At 54.9% G+C, this 11,853-nt stretch overlaps 1 protein-coding gene across 1 annotated transcript; it reads left to right on the plus strand.

Annotated features, from left to right (window-relative positions):
- The first annotated feature begins 2,034 nt into the window (after positions 1-2,034).
- On the plus strand, positions 2,035-4,812 carry TFF1 (trefoil factor 1). The gene is made up of 3 exons (XM_044254936.1): positions 2,035-2,110; positions 4,177-4,329; positions 4,763-4,812. The coding sequence occupies exons 1-3, from the start codon at positions 2,035-2,037 to the stop codon at positions 4,777-4,779; spliced, it is 246 nt and encodes an 81-aa protein (XP_044110871.1). The 3' UTR covers positions 4,780-4,812.
- The last annotated feature ends 7,041 nt before the right edge of the window (positions 4,813-11,853 follow it).

Raw genomic sequence — 11,853 nt, forward strand, 5'->3', positions numbered from 1 at the left:
TGCCCTCCCTGATCCCACGTCGCTGTCCCTGCTTCCCAGACGCGTCCATGACAGGAGGTCGGCGGCCTCCCCCTGCCTCCCCGGCAACGTGAGCTCATGGGACTCAGCTCTCACCTCGCGCTCCCCACTCTGAGCTCCGGAAACCGGCCGCACACGGGTCAGCGGGCTGGGAGCGCCCTTCCCAGGCTTCCTGGTCGGCTTCGCTGCCAACAGGCATTCATTCATTCCTTCATTCATTCATTCCCATCTTCTGCAGGGTCGCGATGCACACAAGTGCCTCACACTCCTTCCCCCTTTCCCTTCTCCTTGCACACTTATGAACACCCACACCCACCCATACTTCCTCCCTTCCTTCCTTCTTTCCTTCTTTTCTTTCTCTTTCTTTTTCTTCATCCTCTCCGTTTCTTCTTTTCTTCCTTATTTTTTCCCCCGAAGGTATTACAGACAATCTGCTAAGATCATCCTTGTCTCTCTTTCTTCCTAAGTGTGGGGATTTACCTGGGGGACACCCAGACCTAGAACCAGTGGAATTGCTGGATTGTGAGTTTGTGTAAATCAACTCCATTGACGGTCACACATTTTTCTTCCAAATCGCTGTGCAATTTGCATGTCCGTGTCTGGGAGCTCCTGTTTGCCTCGAGAACTCAGAGGTGGTTTCCCATGATCGAGAGCATCACGGATGTCCTGCCCGCCCCCCAGAGGACTCTGCGTCCTGCCCATCCCCCAACACGGGGTCCTGCACATTGAGCCTCTCCTGGACACCCTGCTAGGCAGCCCTGGTTGGGGGGGGTCAGGGCTCAGGGCGGGGAGCAAGAAGGCGGCACCCCCAGTTCTGACTCCCACAGGGGCTGCCAGGACTGGGTGACCAAGTCACTCAGAAAAGCTCCTCTCCAAAGTGGATTCGGCTCAGAACCTCATCACTCACTGAGAAGATATTTCTCTTGCTGCTAATTCATTCATTGATTCATTCATTCATTCCTCCACAAATGTCTGTTGAGTAAGAATGATTGTTGGTGCAGGGCTTCTGGAGGGCACAGAGCAGATGGGGCGCCTTGCCCTCACCGGCCTGCAGCCCTCCTGGGGGACAGGCATGCTCCGTGCAGTGTGGCAGCTGGCCGCCCCGTGCACTGGGGACACCGAGGGCTCTGGGAACAGAACTGGACCCGGTGGGGCCGGGGGGGCCAGCTGGTGGTTGCCAGTCGAGGGGGCTTGAGACAGGGAGAGGGGTCCCTGGAGGGAGGAAAACCTCGGTCCAGTCAGAAGGCTGGCCTTACGTACATACACGGCGTCGTTTTTGAAAGGACCCTGCTGTAGAATGAGAGAGAAAAACAGAAAAATTAATTTAGGTAAACAAGTTGAAATACTCTAAGTAAGATGTTGGACAGGCTCAAGTTTTCTTTTTTTTTTTCTTCCTTTTAGGGGAGGGGATGCGAAGGAGCAGAGGGAGAGAGAACCCCAAGCAGACTACCCACTGAGTGCAGAGAGCCCGAGGGGGGCTCGATCCCATGACCCTGATCACGACCCGAGCTGGAATCGAGAGTCAGGTGCTTAAGCGACGGAGCTCCCCCAGCACCCCCATGCTTGAGTTTTCAATGTCCGTGCCAGCGGGAGGGAGAGCCCTCCCCTTGCCCCTCCGAGTCCGGCCGCCGTGGAGGGCGACCCCGTGAGCCACTGTTGACACAACTGTGTCTTTCGGGGCCAGCTCTCCCATGAGTCACCCTCCTGGGAGCGTACTGTTGACACGGGCAGGAGGGTCCCCGCTGCGGTTAGCCGTCGGGCCAGGCCTGGGACAGGAGAGACCTTGTGAGCCTCAAGTCCTTCCTTCAGGATGATTACGTCCCACGGCTCTGGTCCGTATCAGCAACTCGATTAATCAGTGGCAATTACCTGGAATGGAGGACCGGGGGGCCCTCCTTAGGCAAATGTTAGCCGGCACTCGGCAAACAGAGCCCGCGCATAAAATGCAGGGCCTTCCCCAGGGCCCCATCCCTGACGCGTGGTCTCCCCGGAGCAGAGAGCAGGGTCACGGCTGCCATGGAGCCCAGGGTGGTCTGTGTTCTCGTGCTGGTCTGCGTGCTGACCCTCAGCTCCCTGGCCCAGGGCGAGCTCGGTAAGCGGCCCCCGTCCCGCGTCGCGGCCCAAGCCACCGTCCGTGTGTTTGAGACGATCGCGGTGCTGGGTGCTGGGAGGATTTGGGAGGGGGAAGGTCAGCGGAGAGCACCGCACGGCCACGGCCACGGCCACGGCCACGGGAGCTCCAAGCGCCGCTGTGAGCATGGGGCTGTCCCAGTCGCCGCTGGCCATGTCCGGCACCCAGCGCCCTAAGTACCAGCTCTTGAGGGTGGTCTTGGAGGTGTGGGGGGAGAGCAGCTCCCCAGATGTCCGAGCTGGACTCTGGTCCAAGCCACCCGGGTGCCCGAGGGCCCGTTCAGTGGTCGGGCGTCACCTGAGGACGCCCGCAGGCTCCGCGGTCCCAGCGGGTGGGTTCCGGGGGCGCCACAAGGTCGGAGCGTGCCGCTGTCTCAGCCCCTGGACCGAGGCGCCGGGCTCGGGGGCTCGGGGTCGGGCTCGGGGGCTCGGGGTGGGACAATGTCTTCAGAGAGCTCCTTGCAGGCTCCCCTCTGCTCCGTGCTACTTGTTTTCGTCAAATGCTGTCGTATAATTTCCCAGGTTTTCCAAACCAGGATTTCCACAGAGGTTTGAGGAGAGGGAGCTAAAACCGTGGTGTCCTGCATCTCAGGGTGCCTTCCGATGACCCAGTGGGGAGGGGGACGACGAAGCCCCTGATGGCCTCTCAGAAGGTCCCCCAGGCAGGGACAGGCTGAGGCTGAAGGGACGCGTGGGCTTCGGGTCGGGAGTGGACGTGGCTGTGCAGTGGAAGATTCTGCGAGTGTGGCCACGCGGCCGCCCCCAGGCCCGGCGGTGGCTCCCTCTCCCCCCGCCGCCCGGCGCACCTCTTCTTGGTGGCTCAGGGATCCTGTCACAAAGGACTCCCGAAGCCCGCTCGCATGCACAGCCCCGGCAGAGACCGCACCGGTCGAGGTCCGTCCCGTGCGGGGAAAGGGGAGCACGGAGCTCGGAGACCTGGAATTCCTGATCAGGAGCGTGAGCTGGCAGGGGCTGTGAGCTGGCGAGCCCCCGCCCCACCCCGGCTGCAGGACACAGAGCCGTGTCTGAGCGTGCGCGAGCACACGCACGCCCGGGAACACCCGTGTGCACACACAGCTCCTCCTGATTTCACAACCGCCCTGGGGATGGGCGACGCCACCTGCCTTCTGGGGCGGGAGGCAGACATGGGGACAGACACGGGGACACTGACGTCCTGCAGAGGCCACCCAGCCTGTGGGTTAACAGGGTTCAGCCCCTTCAATTCTCCTGCGTAGACCACACGGGAGCCCTGCCTCCCAGCGTGTCCCCCACCGCGTGTTCCCCACCGTCCTGACTCCCATTGTCTCCCTCCTCCCCCCCTCATTAAAGCTGCTGATTGGCTGAAGCCCCCCCCCAACCTCTGTGTCCTCCCTGCAAACAGACTACACCTCCTGAAATACACTGGGTCTGTCTCGGCTGCCTGGGAACCCCTGCTCCCTGTGCAGGGCACGGCCATTGCTTCATCCCCTCCTGGTCAACCTCCTCCCACAGGAAGCCCTCCTTGCTTTGTTCTGCCTTGTCCCTGTCCCTCCTGTGCCTGCCTTCAGCTCCCTGGGACGGCCTCCCGGGGCTGTTCTGCACGTTCACTCGCTCTCCTTCTCCATCAGACTATTAGCTTCTTAACGACGTCTCTATTTTTAATTTCTGGGTCCATCCTCCGGCCTGGGGCCACCATGAGCTCGGTCCTTGAGCGACCTTCACTGCCTACTTTTGCTCTGCTGGTTTCTGTTTCTAGCACACGCAGATGGTGTTCAATAGATATTTATTGGTTGATAAAACTAAATGATTGTGACGTGAACGAATGTGTGGGTAGACAAGGTAGGGAGGTGTGACGTCTGCAGATCCCGGGCCCCTTGCCCTGGCCCTGAGCTGAAGGGGCTTCTCATCAGAAGATGAGTCTGGGATGTCCCTCTCACACCCTGAGCCCCAAGTCCCCGTCCGTGGTGCCAGGTGGCTGCTGGTTGCCCTGGAGAAGAGAGAGGGACATCCGCCAACGACTTACGTTCCCTCTTGCCCCTGCACCTCCAGAGACGTGTGTGGTGGCCCCACACCACAGGACGAACTGTGGCACCCCAGGAATCACGCCCAGCCAGTGCAAAGCCAGAGGCTGCTGCTTCGACAACACTGTTAGCGGCGTCCCCTGGTGCTTCCAACCCGTGGCTGTGGACAACTCTCCTGACGGTATGGCCAGGGTGACTCCGTGGGGTCTGAAGGTGTGTGGGGGGGGTACCTCCTGGGGGCACAAGGCCCTGGTCTGCACGTGCTGCTGTTTGCACTCACCCTGGGGGCTGGGGATGTGCATGGGGAGGTGGTCCAGCCTGCATCGGGCTGATGTTGGGAGGGGGACACAGAGACCAGGCTGGGAGATCGCTTGACAAGGAGCCCTGTCTGTCCCTGTGTTTCTTCACATTGGTCGCTGCAAGCCCGTGGGGAATCCTGGTAGCTCTTTCCCCTGCTTGCGCGGGAGTGGCGGGAGGAACCGAGACAGGAAGGCGGGGTGTGTCTTCTAAGGGATTTTCCCACTGGTGCTGCCGAGTGCAGTTGAGTTATTCTCAAGTGAATGAACTGTGGGGTTTTCATTGCCTCGTATCTCCTTCTCATACCTCATCTTCAGAGGAGTGCTCCTTCTAGACGCGCTTCTGGGGAGCGGCGCCAGGAGCTGGAATGGCCTCGCCCAGCAGCCCGGAGCCCAGCCACATCACCGGCCGGCACTCGGGGCCCTCTGCGTCCGCGCTTCGGTGGGCTTCGTGGGCAGACGGCACACACCCCTGGACTCGAAATTGGCTTAACGATTAAAAGAGATGAATGTCACTCATGCTTCCGTGGTTGTTTTTTTTTTTTTAATTGCCAATGATTGTCCTTTCTTGAGTAGGGAGGTACACCATTTCCACATGTGGCCTCTCATCATGGGTCGTCCGTGGGCTCACCCCACTTGGGGAGGCGTGAAGGTCAGAGGAGGGAATGAGGCCGTTATGGTCAAGGGCGGCTCGAGCGTCCCAGGGAGTACGGCTGGTCTGGTCCCCAGTACCAGGCAGGTGGGCTTTCCCCACTGACGGGGAGCCCCAGGCCTGTTTTTGGGTACCTGCTGCTCATTCCTCACATTCTTTCTTACCTGACTTCCAGTCTATTAAAAGGGGGGCACTCTTGCAGCTGGAGGCGTCTCTAGGACTCTGTTCTGACTCATGAGGCGGGAGGGCATCTACTCGGAGGCTCTGGGGAATGACTTTTCCTCCTTGGAAGAAGAGCTCCCTCTTGCTTCCCTGGCCAGCCCCTGCAGCCTGCATACAGATGTTGTGTGGAGTTAGAGTGCGATGCAGTGCTTCGAGCAGCAGTTTTGTGCTAATGAGGAACAGCCATAGAACTAGAGACCTGACTCCCCTGAGCTACTGGTTTGACTCACCCACCTTGAGACTTCCTGTTGAGTCCACTCAGATGTCCTGATGGGTGAAAGCGTGGCCAGCTGGGTTTTCTGTTCCTTGATAATACATTACCAGGGCCCAGCTACCACTGGTGGCGACAAACTCAGTCAACGTGAAATGCTTAGGCTGAATCCTCCAGGCTGGCCCCTTGAGCTGGCAAAGGATTGTGGGCAACTCATTTGTTCCCTCCTCTGCACCTGGCAACTTCCTAAGCCATCTGTGCAGCTCAGGCTCTCTCTCGGCCAGAAACCTTGGGCTCAGCATTAGGAACAAGCCAACAGCAGAGGAAGGCGTTGTGCGGAGAGTCAAAGGCATGTCTATGTTTTCGAAACCAACTCCCTTCCAAATGATACTTCATTCTTATCTCCATCACCCCTGCCTGCCCCTGTAACTGGAGAGAATGGGGCCAAGACTGTTTACCTGCTCGCCTGTGGGACCCAACCCACAGACCGACGGGTTCAGCGCCCCCTCCCAGCCTGTGGCACAGAGGGAAATCCTGGTCTGCCCTCCGCCATCCATGGACCGTCCAGGTTGTGTGGGTGCGTGATCTTGGCTCCACCATCTGGACCACAGACCTAGAGAGAGCCTGGGGATTCTTGCTGGGACAGCCCTGCCTCAGGCTGGTGGGGACACAGGTCCTTCTGTCCCTACCCTGGAGGTGGGGCACAGGGAAAGGTTTATGCTCCTTGGTCCTTGTGGAAAATCATAACCTTCCCCAAGAATCTGCCAGGGGGCTGCAGCCGAGCAGAGGGGGAGAAGACAGTTGGGCAGCCAGAGTGGAGGCCTGACAGAGCCGAAGGGTGGGGCACCCCACTAGCTCCAGGACCCGAGTGCCTCAAGGAGAACTCAGGGCAGGTTTCCGGCATCTGGCCTCTCTCCCTGGTGGTCCCAGCTCCTGGAAGCTTGGCTGCGTGGGCTGCGGAGCCCAAGGGGTGAAGACTGAGTGGGTGCAGAGGCTGGAGATGGGGGCAGGGGACACTGGGGACGTGCGACTTCCTCCAGGTTTCAAGGAGTGAGAGGAGGGTGTCTGCAGGACCGAGAGGTCCAGCGGCAATGTGGGGGGCTGTGCTAGCAACGCTGGGGACAAACAGAAGTCACCGCAGCCTGTGTGGTGGACCCCTGCATGACTTCCCGGCCCCTCCAAGACCCTCCTGTCACATCGCGGCTTTCCACCAGACCACGTCCCAGCTCCCTCCTGGCCCCTTCCAGCCACCCTCCTGGACCCCTCCTGGCTACCCCCTTGACCTTTTCCAGACCACCACCCTCCAGGCCCCCTTTGGGCCCCTCCCCGGCTCCCTCCCAGGCCCCTCCTGGCCTGCTCTCGGCCCCTTCCAGCCAGCCTCCAGGGTGAGAGTCTGGAGTGGCCAGTTGGAGGCTACCTGGGGCCCCCTGAGTCCTTGAGGTGCGGGGGGGGTGGGGTGGGAAGCAGGCAGCTGTGACAATAAAGCGCCTTTGCAGGAACAGTTCTGCTGATAAGGCACGAGGAAGGACGTGTCTCTCATACGCATGCACACACGTGCGCGTGTGCATATGCGCGCGCGCACACACACACACACACACACACACGCACGCACTCGACTCTTAAAGGGCCCGGGGAAACTGGCGGAAGGGGGCCATGTGGCGGTAAGCCCTCCGCACCGCGCGCCCCTGGATTTCCCTCAGAGGACAGTAGGCTGTCCCGATAATTGCTCTATTTGAATACACTTCCTGGCAGGGGAAAGGGTTACATATTCTCTATTTTGTATTTAGAAACAGGCTTTCCACCTCAGAGCAACACGATGCAGCGATGTGCCCGTTTAAAGTCATCTTGGTCTCACTAGGCATGAAGCTGAAATGCCGACCTGACCCATTTAACACCTGGCAAAGCTGTCCATGCCATCCTGCCCGACTCCTACCAGCCTGGAAAGCGGCAACTCAGGGGACCTTCTAGAACTTTCCATGTCCTTGAAGGACTTCAGACAGAAGTTCAGACGTCTCTCTGGTTGGGGGAGCTCCATGTTCCAGGGGGAGCTGTGGGTCTTCTAGGTAGACAGCCAGGGTGGGAGGGAGTGGCATCTTGCATCTTGGTTGCCCGGGGACAGATTCAGAATCTCAGAATGTGTGATCAAGGAGTTTCCAGGAATGGAGCAGAGGGGAGGACAACAGAGAGGGCCCAGGGCAGCATGGGAGCACGTGCTGACCCTGTGGCCGGTGCGCTGGGGCTCCAGATACTAACCCGCTCCCCACTTTCTCCTCTGGTGTGAGTGGGCGTGCTTATCAGCGAGTATCACCACCGGCTGCGAAGGACCACACCCAGTGTGGCTTCAACCACAGACATTGATTGTCCCCCAGCTCCAGAGGCTGGATGTCCAATGTCTACGTGTTGGCAAGGCTGCTTCTGCCTGAGACCCCTGTCCATGGTGTGCATTATTCTCCCCACATCCTCCCATGGGCGTCCTGCTGTTCGTGTCTGTGTCCTGTATCTCCCTCATTAGGACACCAGTCTTGCTGGATCAGGGCCCACCCTACTGGCCTCATTTTACTTTCATCACTTTTTGGAAGATCGTATCTCAAGTCAAATCATATTCTGACTACTGGGGGTCAGCACTTCAACATATGAATTGGGTGAGAACCCATTTCGGCCCATGACAGCTGGTGTCTCCTCCTTGCTACTGAGAAGCTCTAATCGATGTGGATCACCAAAGAGCAGGGGTCATGATCATCTCTGATATCTGAGACTCATCAGTTTTTTGATAATGCTGGGGAAACAAATGTCATGGGTGAAACTGAATGTGTCAAGTACAGAGAGTGGGAAACTTGTGGCCTGTGACATGTGGATGGCATGCCTAAGATGTCTTACATGTAGAGAGTTGGTCACCTGTAGGATGTTTTACATGAAAAACATGATCATGTTTTTCATGATGTTTACAAGGAGGGAATGAGCAGAAATGGTACTATAGATAGGCAAGGATGGAAAGGCCAAGCCATCAGAAGTGGACCGTGCATGTCCAGGCTGAAAGTTCAGATACCTCTAAACCAGGGACCCATCAGTGATCCCTGTCATGGCCCAAATTAGGCCCCAGAAGCACAGACTGTCATGGCTGCCCTGTGGTTTACCATGGGCTATAGCTGGGTCAGCAATGCTTGCCCTGAGTCTCTGCAAGAAAGCTTGAGCATGGTGGTCCCTGGTGCCATCCGTGTCCTGGTCCCTTGCTCAAGCATCAGTGCTGGTCTTGGTTACCAGCAAAGGTTGAGAGCAGGACAGGATGTGACTGAGGATCCAGGTGTGTGGTCCTTCCACCCACCTGTACCCCACACAAAGCATTAACTTGCCACTTCTCCCACGGTTTCCACACACGATATCCGTGGATTTACCATACTCTGTGGCCTTTCTGTTCTGTGGCTGGTCCTGTACTTGGAGGCTACATCACTTCTGGATAATTTCCACACAACAGGATTCTGTTCAGAAAATGTTGATCTAAGGATCAGACCAGGAACCAGTTCTTGAAGCCAAGTTGTGATTTAAGATCATATTTGTAAGGTCACTGGGAAGGATACTGTTAGTTTAAGAAAACTCCCTTGCCTTTCTTTGTGAGTGTGGGGAGGGGCGGTCAGTGGAAATGTTTAATGCTTGCGACCCTGATAGGAAACATCAACTAGTAAGAGAGAGACACAATTGGCAAATTCAGCACGGAACTTACTGGAACGTATCAAAGGCTCCTAGGGCACGGTCACCTTTTTAAGGGTCTAAGCAGTTGGAAGTTATGGTCAGCAACAAAAAAGAAATAGTGTTAAATTTTAAAAAGATTTTATTTATTTAGAGAGAGGGAGGAGGAGGAGGAGAAAGAGTGTGTGTGCTGGGAGAGGGGCAAAGGAAGAGGGAGAGAGAATCCCAAGCAGACTTCCCACTGAGCAGGGAGCCCAATCTGGGGCTTGATCCCACACCCACAAGATCATGGCCTGAACCGGAATCAAGAGCCAGACACCTAACTGACTGAGCCACCTAGGCGCCCCAGAGACAGTATTATTTTTAAAGGTATTTTAATATAAATTTTTCTTAATTTTTCTTCTTCACTCTTAACATTGCCCTGAGCTGGACATTTTGGGGGTAGCAGATTAAATCGGGCAAAAACTTACATAGCTGAATATCTGTGTGGTATAAGGAGATCGAGTGAGCTAATAAATGGGGAATGTTTATTCTAAAGGGAAATGCTGGACGGACTTTTGGTCAGTGTGGGGAACTGGGAAGAACTGAGAGTTTCCTTCCTTGCAAGCTGAGAGACTCCCTGAGGCTGGCGGAGGATAGGAGACTCCGGGTTCAGAGATAAAGGGCTTCATTACTCATGGCTTGACCAGTGGCAGGGGCAGCAGCATCTTTGTGTTTGTTCTCTTTGCCTCCAAATGGGTGACATGGATGGGTCCAGATAGATGCCAGCACACACAATGGGTCACAGTATAGGAGAGGTGCCCTGACCTCTTCAGGGACTCAAATCGTGTAAGGGGGTAGGAAGCTTGCTTGCCTTTGCTCTGGGAGGAGACACCATATCTATCTTCCAAGGTTGTTTGCCACACAAACACTGGTTAGCTGAGATCAACAGCAGTTGATGAGTCATATAGGCCCAGCCTGGGGAGTGGGGAAAAGACATTACACCACCTGGGGACGGTAGGGTTGTGGCAGGGAGCTTTGTAGGAACAAGAGGGTGGAGTGCCCTCAGGAGGTTTCCACAGGAGACTGTGGTTGGCCTGTTTGAATAATTCTGGTTGGGGAGTGGAACTCACTGCTCAGGGGTGAGCAGCAACTGTGCCTGGTCCCTTGATAAGGAGGGTTGTTTGAGTAGGGGTCATATCTGTGGGAGCAGAGCAGGGAGGGGAATTTGTGGTTAGGTCACTCAAAGCCCTCTGATGCCACCAGACGTCAAGGCAGCACACATCCCTGAACCTTAATTTAACCCCGTATGGATAGTTAATGCCTCAGTCATGTGCACAAATGTGAGAGACTTGAGAATTGTCTCCCAACAACCAGTGTGCCAAATGTATTGTTTTCAAGACCGGATTACCAAAGAGGAAAGAAAACATGGCGGCATGCTTCCATTACATTTACTTAATAAATAAAATAAAATACAAGATTTTGCTCCATCTTCATATTTTAAATTCACTGTTAGAGAAGTTTAAGACTGTAATACAGGAGTATGCAGATTTTTTGGTAAAGGGCCAGGTCTTGTGGGCATAGTTTCTGTCAGAACTACCTAGCTATTCCTTTGTAACTTGAACATAGCCAGAGACAATATGTAAATGAGTGAGTATGACTGTCTTTTAATAAAGTTTTATTTTAAAAACAGGCAATGAACCTATGGGCCATAGTTTGCCAACTTTTATTACACCGTATTATTTTTCCTTGGTGTGTGGTAACTTGAATGGTTCAAACATTTCCAAGTTTTAAGATCAGCCAGATCATGTCTTGTCTCAAACAAAGCACCCACTCAGACACCAAAGAGACATCTTAGAGTAATTTAAATCTTGATGAAAATCAGAGAAGTTCAACGAGGACGTGAACAACAGAGAAGTTCATCACATGACACCCTGAAATACGTCCTTAAATTTATGTCTGTCCAATTATATCCCTCAAATATAACTTATCAAAACATCCCCCATGTCATCCCCTCCTAGACTCAGTATCAAAATTACCATCAGCATCTGTTGATTTCCCTATTTCTTCTCCCAGCTTCGGCCATACTCTTTATTATGTAGATACATTGAGTTGTGGGCTCTAAAAGACTCTGCTATTCTACATTATTGACCAGCACAACCAAACTGCAGAAACCAAACCAGAAACTTACAATGGTAGGGGGATGGGTTCGGCTGGAGGGGGGCTCTGTCCTTCTGGATTTGGCATGCTTATGCGTATAAATGTTGGAAATAAAAACATGTTTTCTCCCGGTGATAGTGTCAAACTGAGATATTCTATGACACAGGATTTAGAAGGCATGTGAGACTTTGAAAAGCATTTAAAATTCCTCATTCCGCCTATCTTATTTTTTTTTAAGATTTTATTTATTTATTTGACAGAGATCACAAGTAGGCAGAGAGGCAGGCAGAGAGAGAGGAGGAAGCAGGCTCCCTGCTGAGCAAAGAGCCCGATGTAGGGCTCGATCCCAGGACCCTGGGATCATGACCTGAGCCGAAGGCAGAGGCTTTAACCCACTGAGCCCCCCAGGCACCCCTCCAGCCTATCTTTTGACAGAGGACACTAATCAGGAGACAGGAGGAGGTTTGCCTGGTTTATTTGCATATACCCATATTTAGCTAT

This window comes from Neovison vison, chromosome 6 (genome assembly GCF_020171115.1).
Source record: "Neovison vison isolate M4711 chromosome 6, ASM_NN_V1, whole genome shotgun sequence".
NCBI lineage: Eukaryota > Metazoa > Chordata > Mammalia > Carnivora > Mustelidae > Neogale > Neogale vison.

Coding starts and splice junctions, on each gene's coding strand:
- TFF1 (XM_044254936.1), top strand. CDS start 2,035: ATGGAGCCCAGGGTGGTCTGTGTTCTCGTGCTGGTCTGCGTGCTGACC. Junction 2,111..4,176: donor CCTGGCCCAGGGCGAGCTCG/GTAAGCGGCCCC, acceptor CTGCACCTCCAG/AGACGTGTGTGGTGGCCCCA.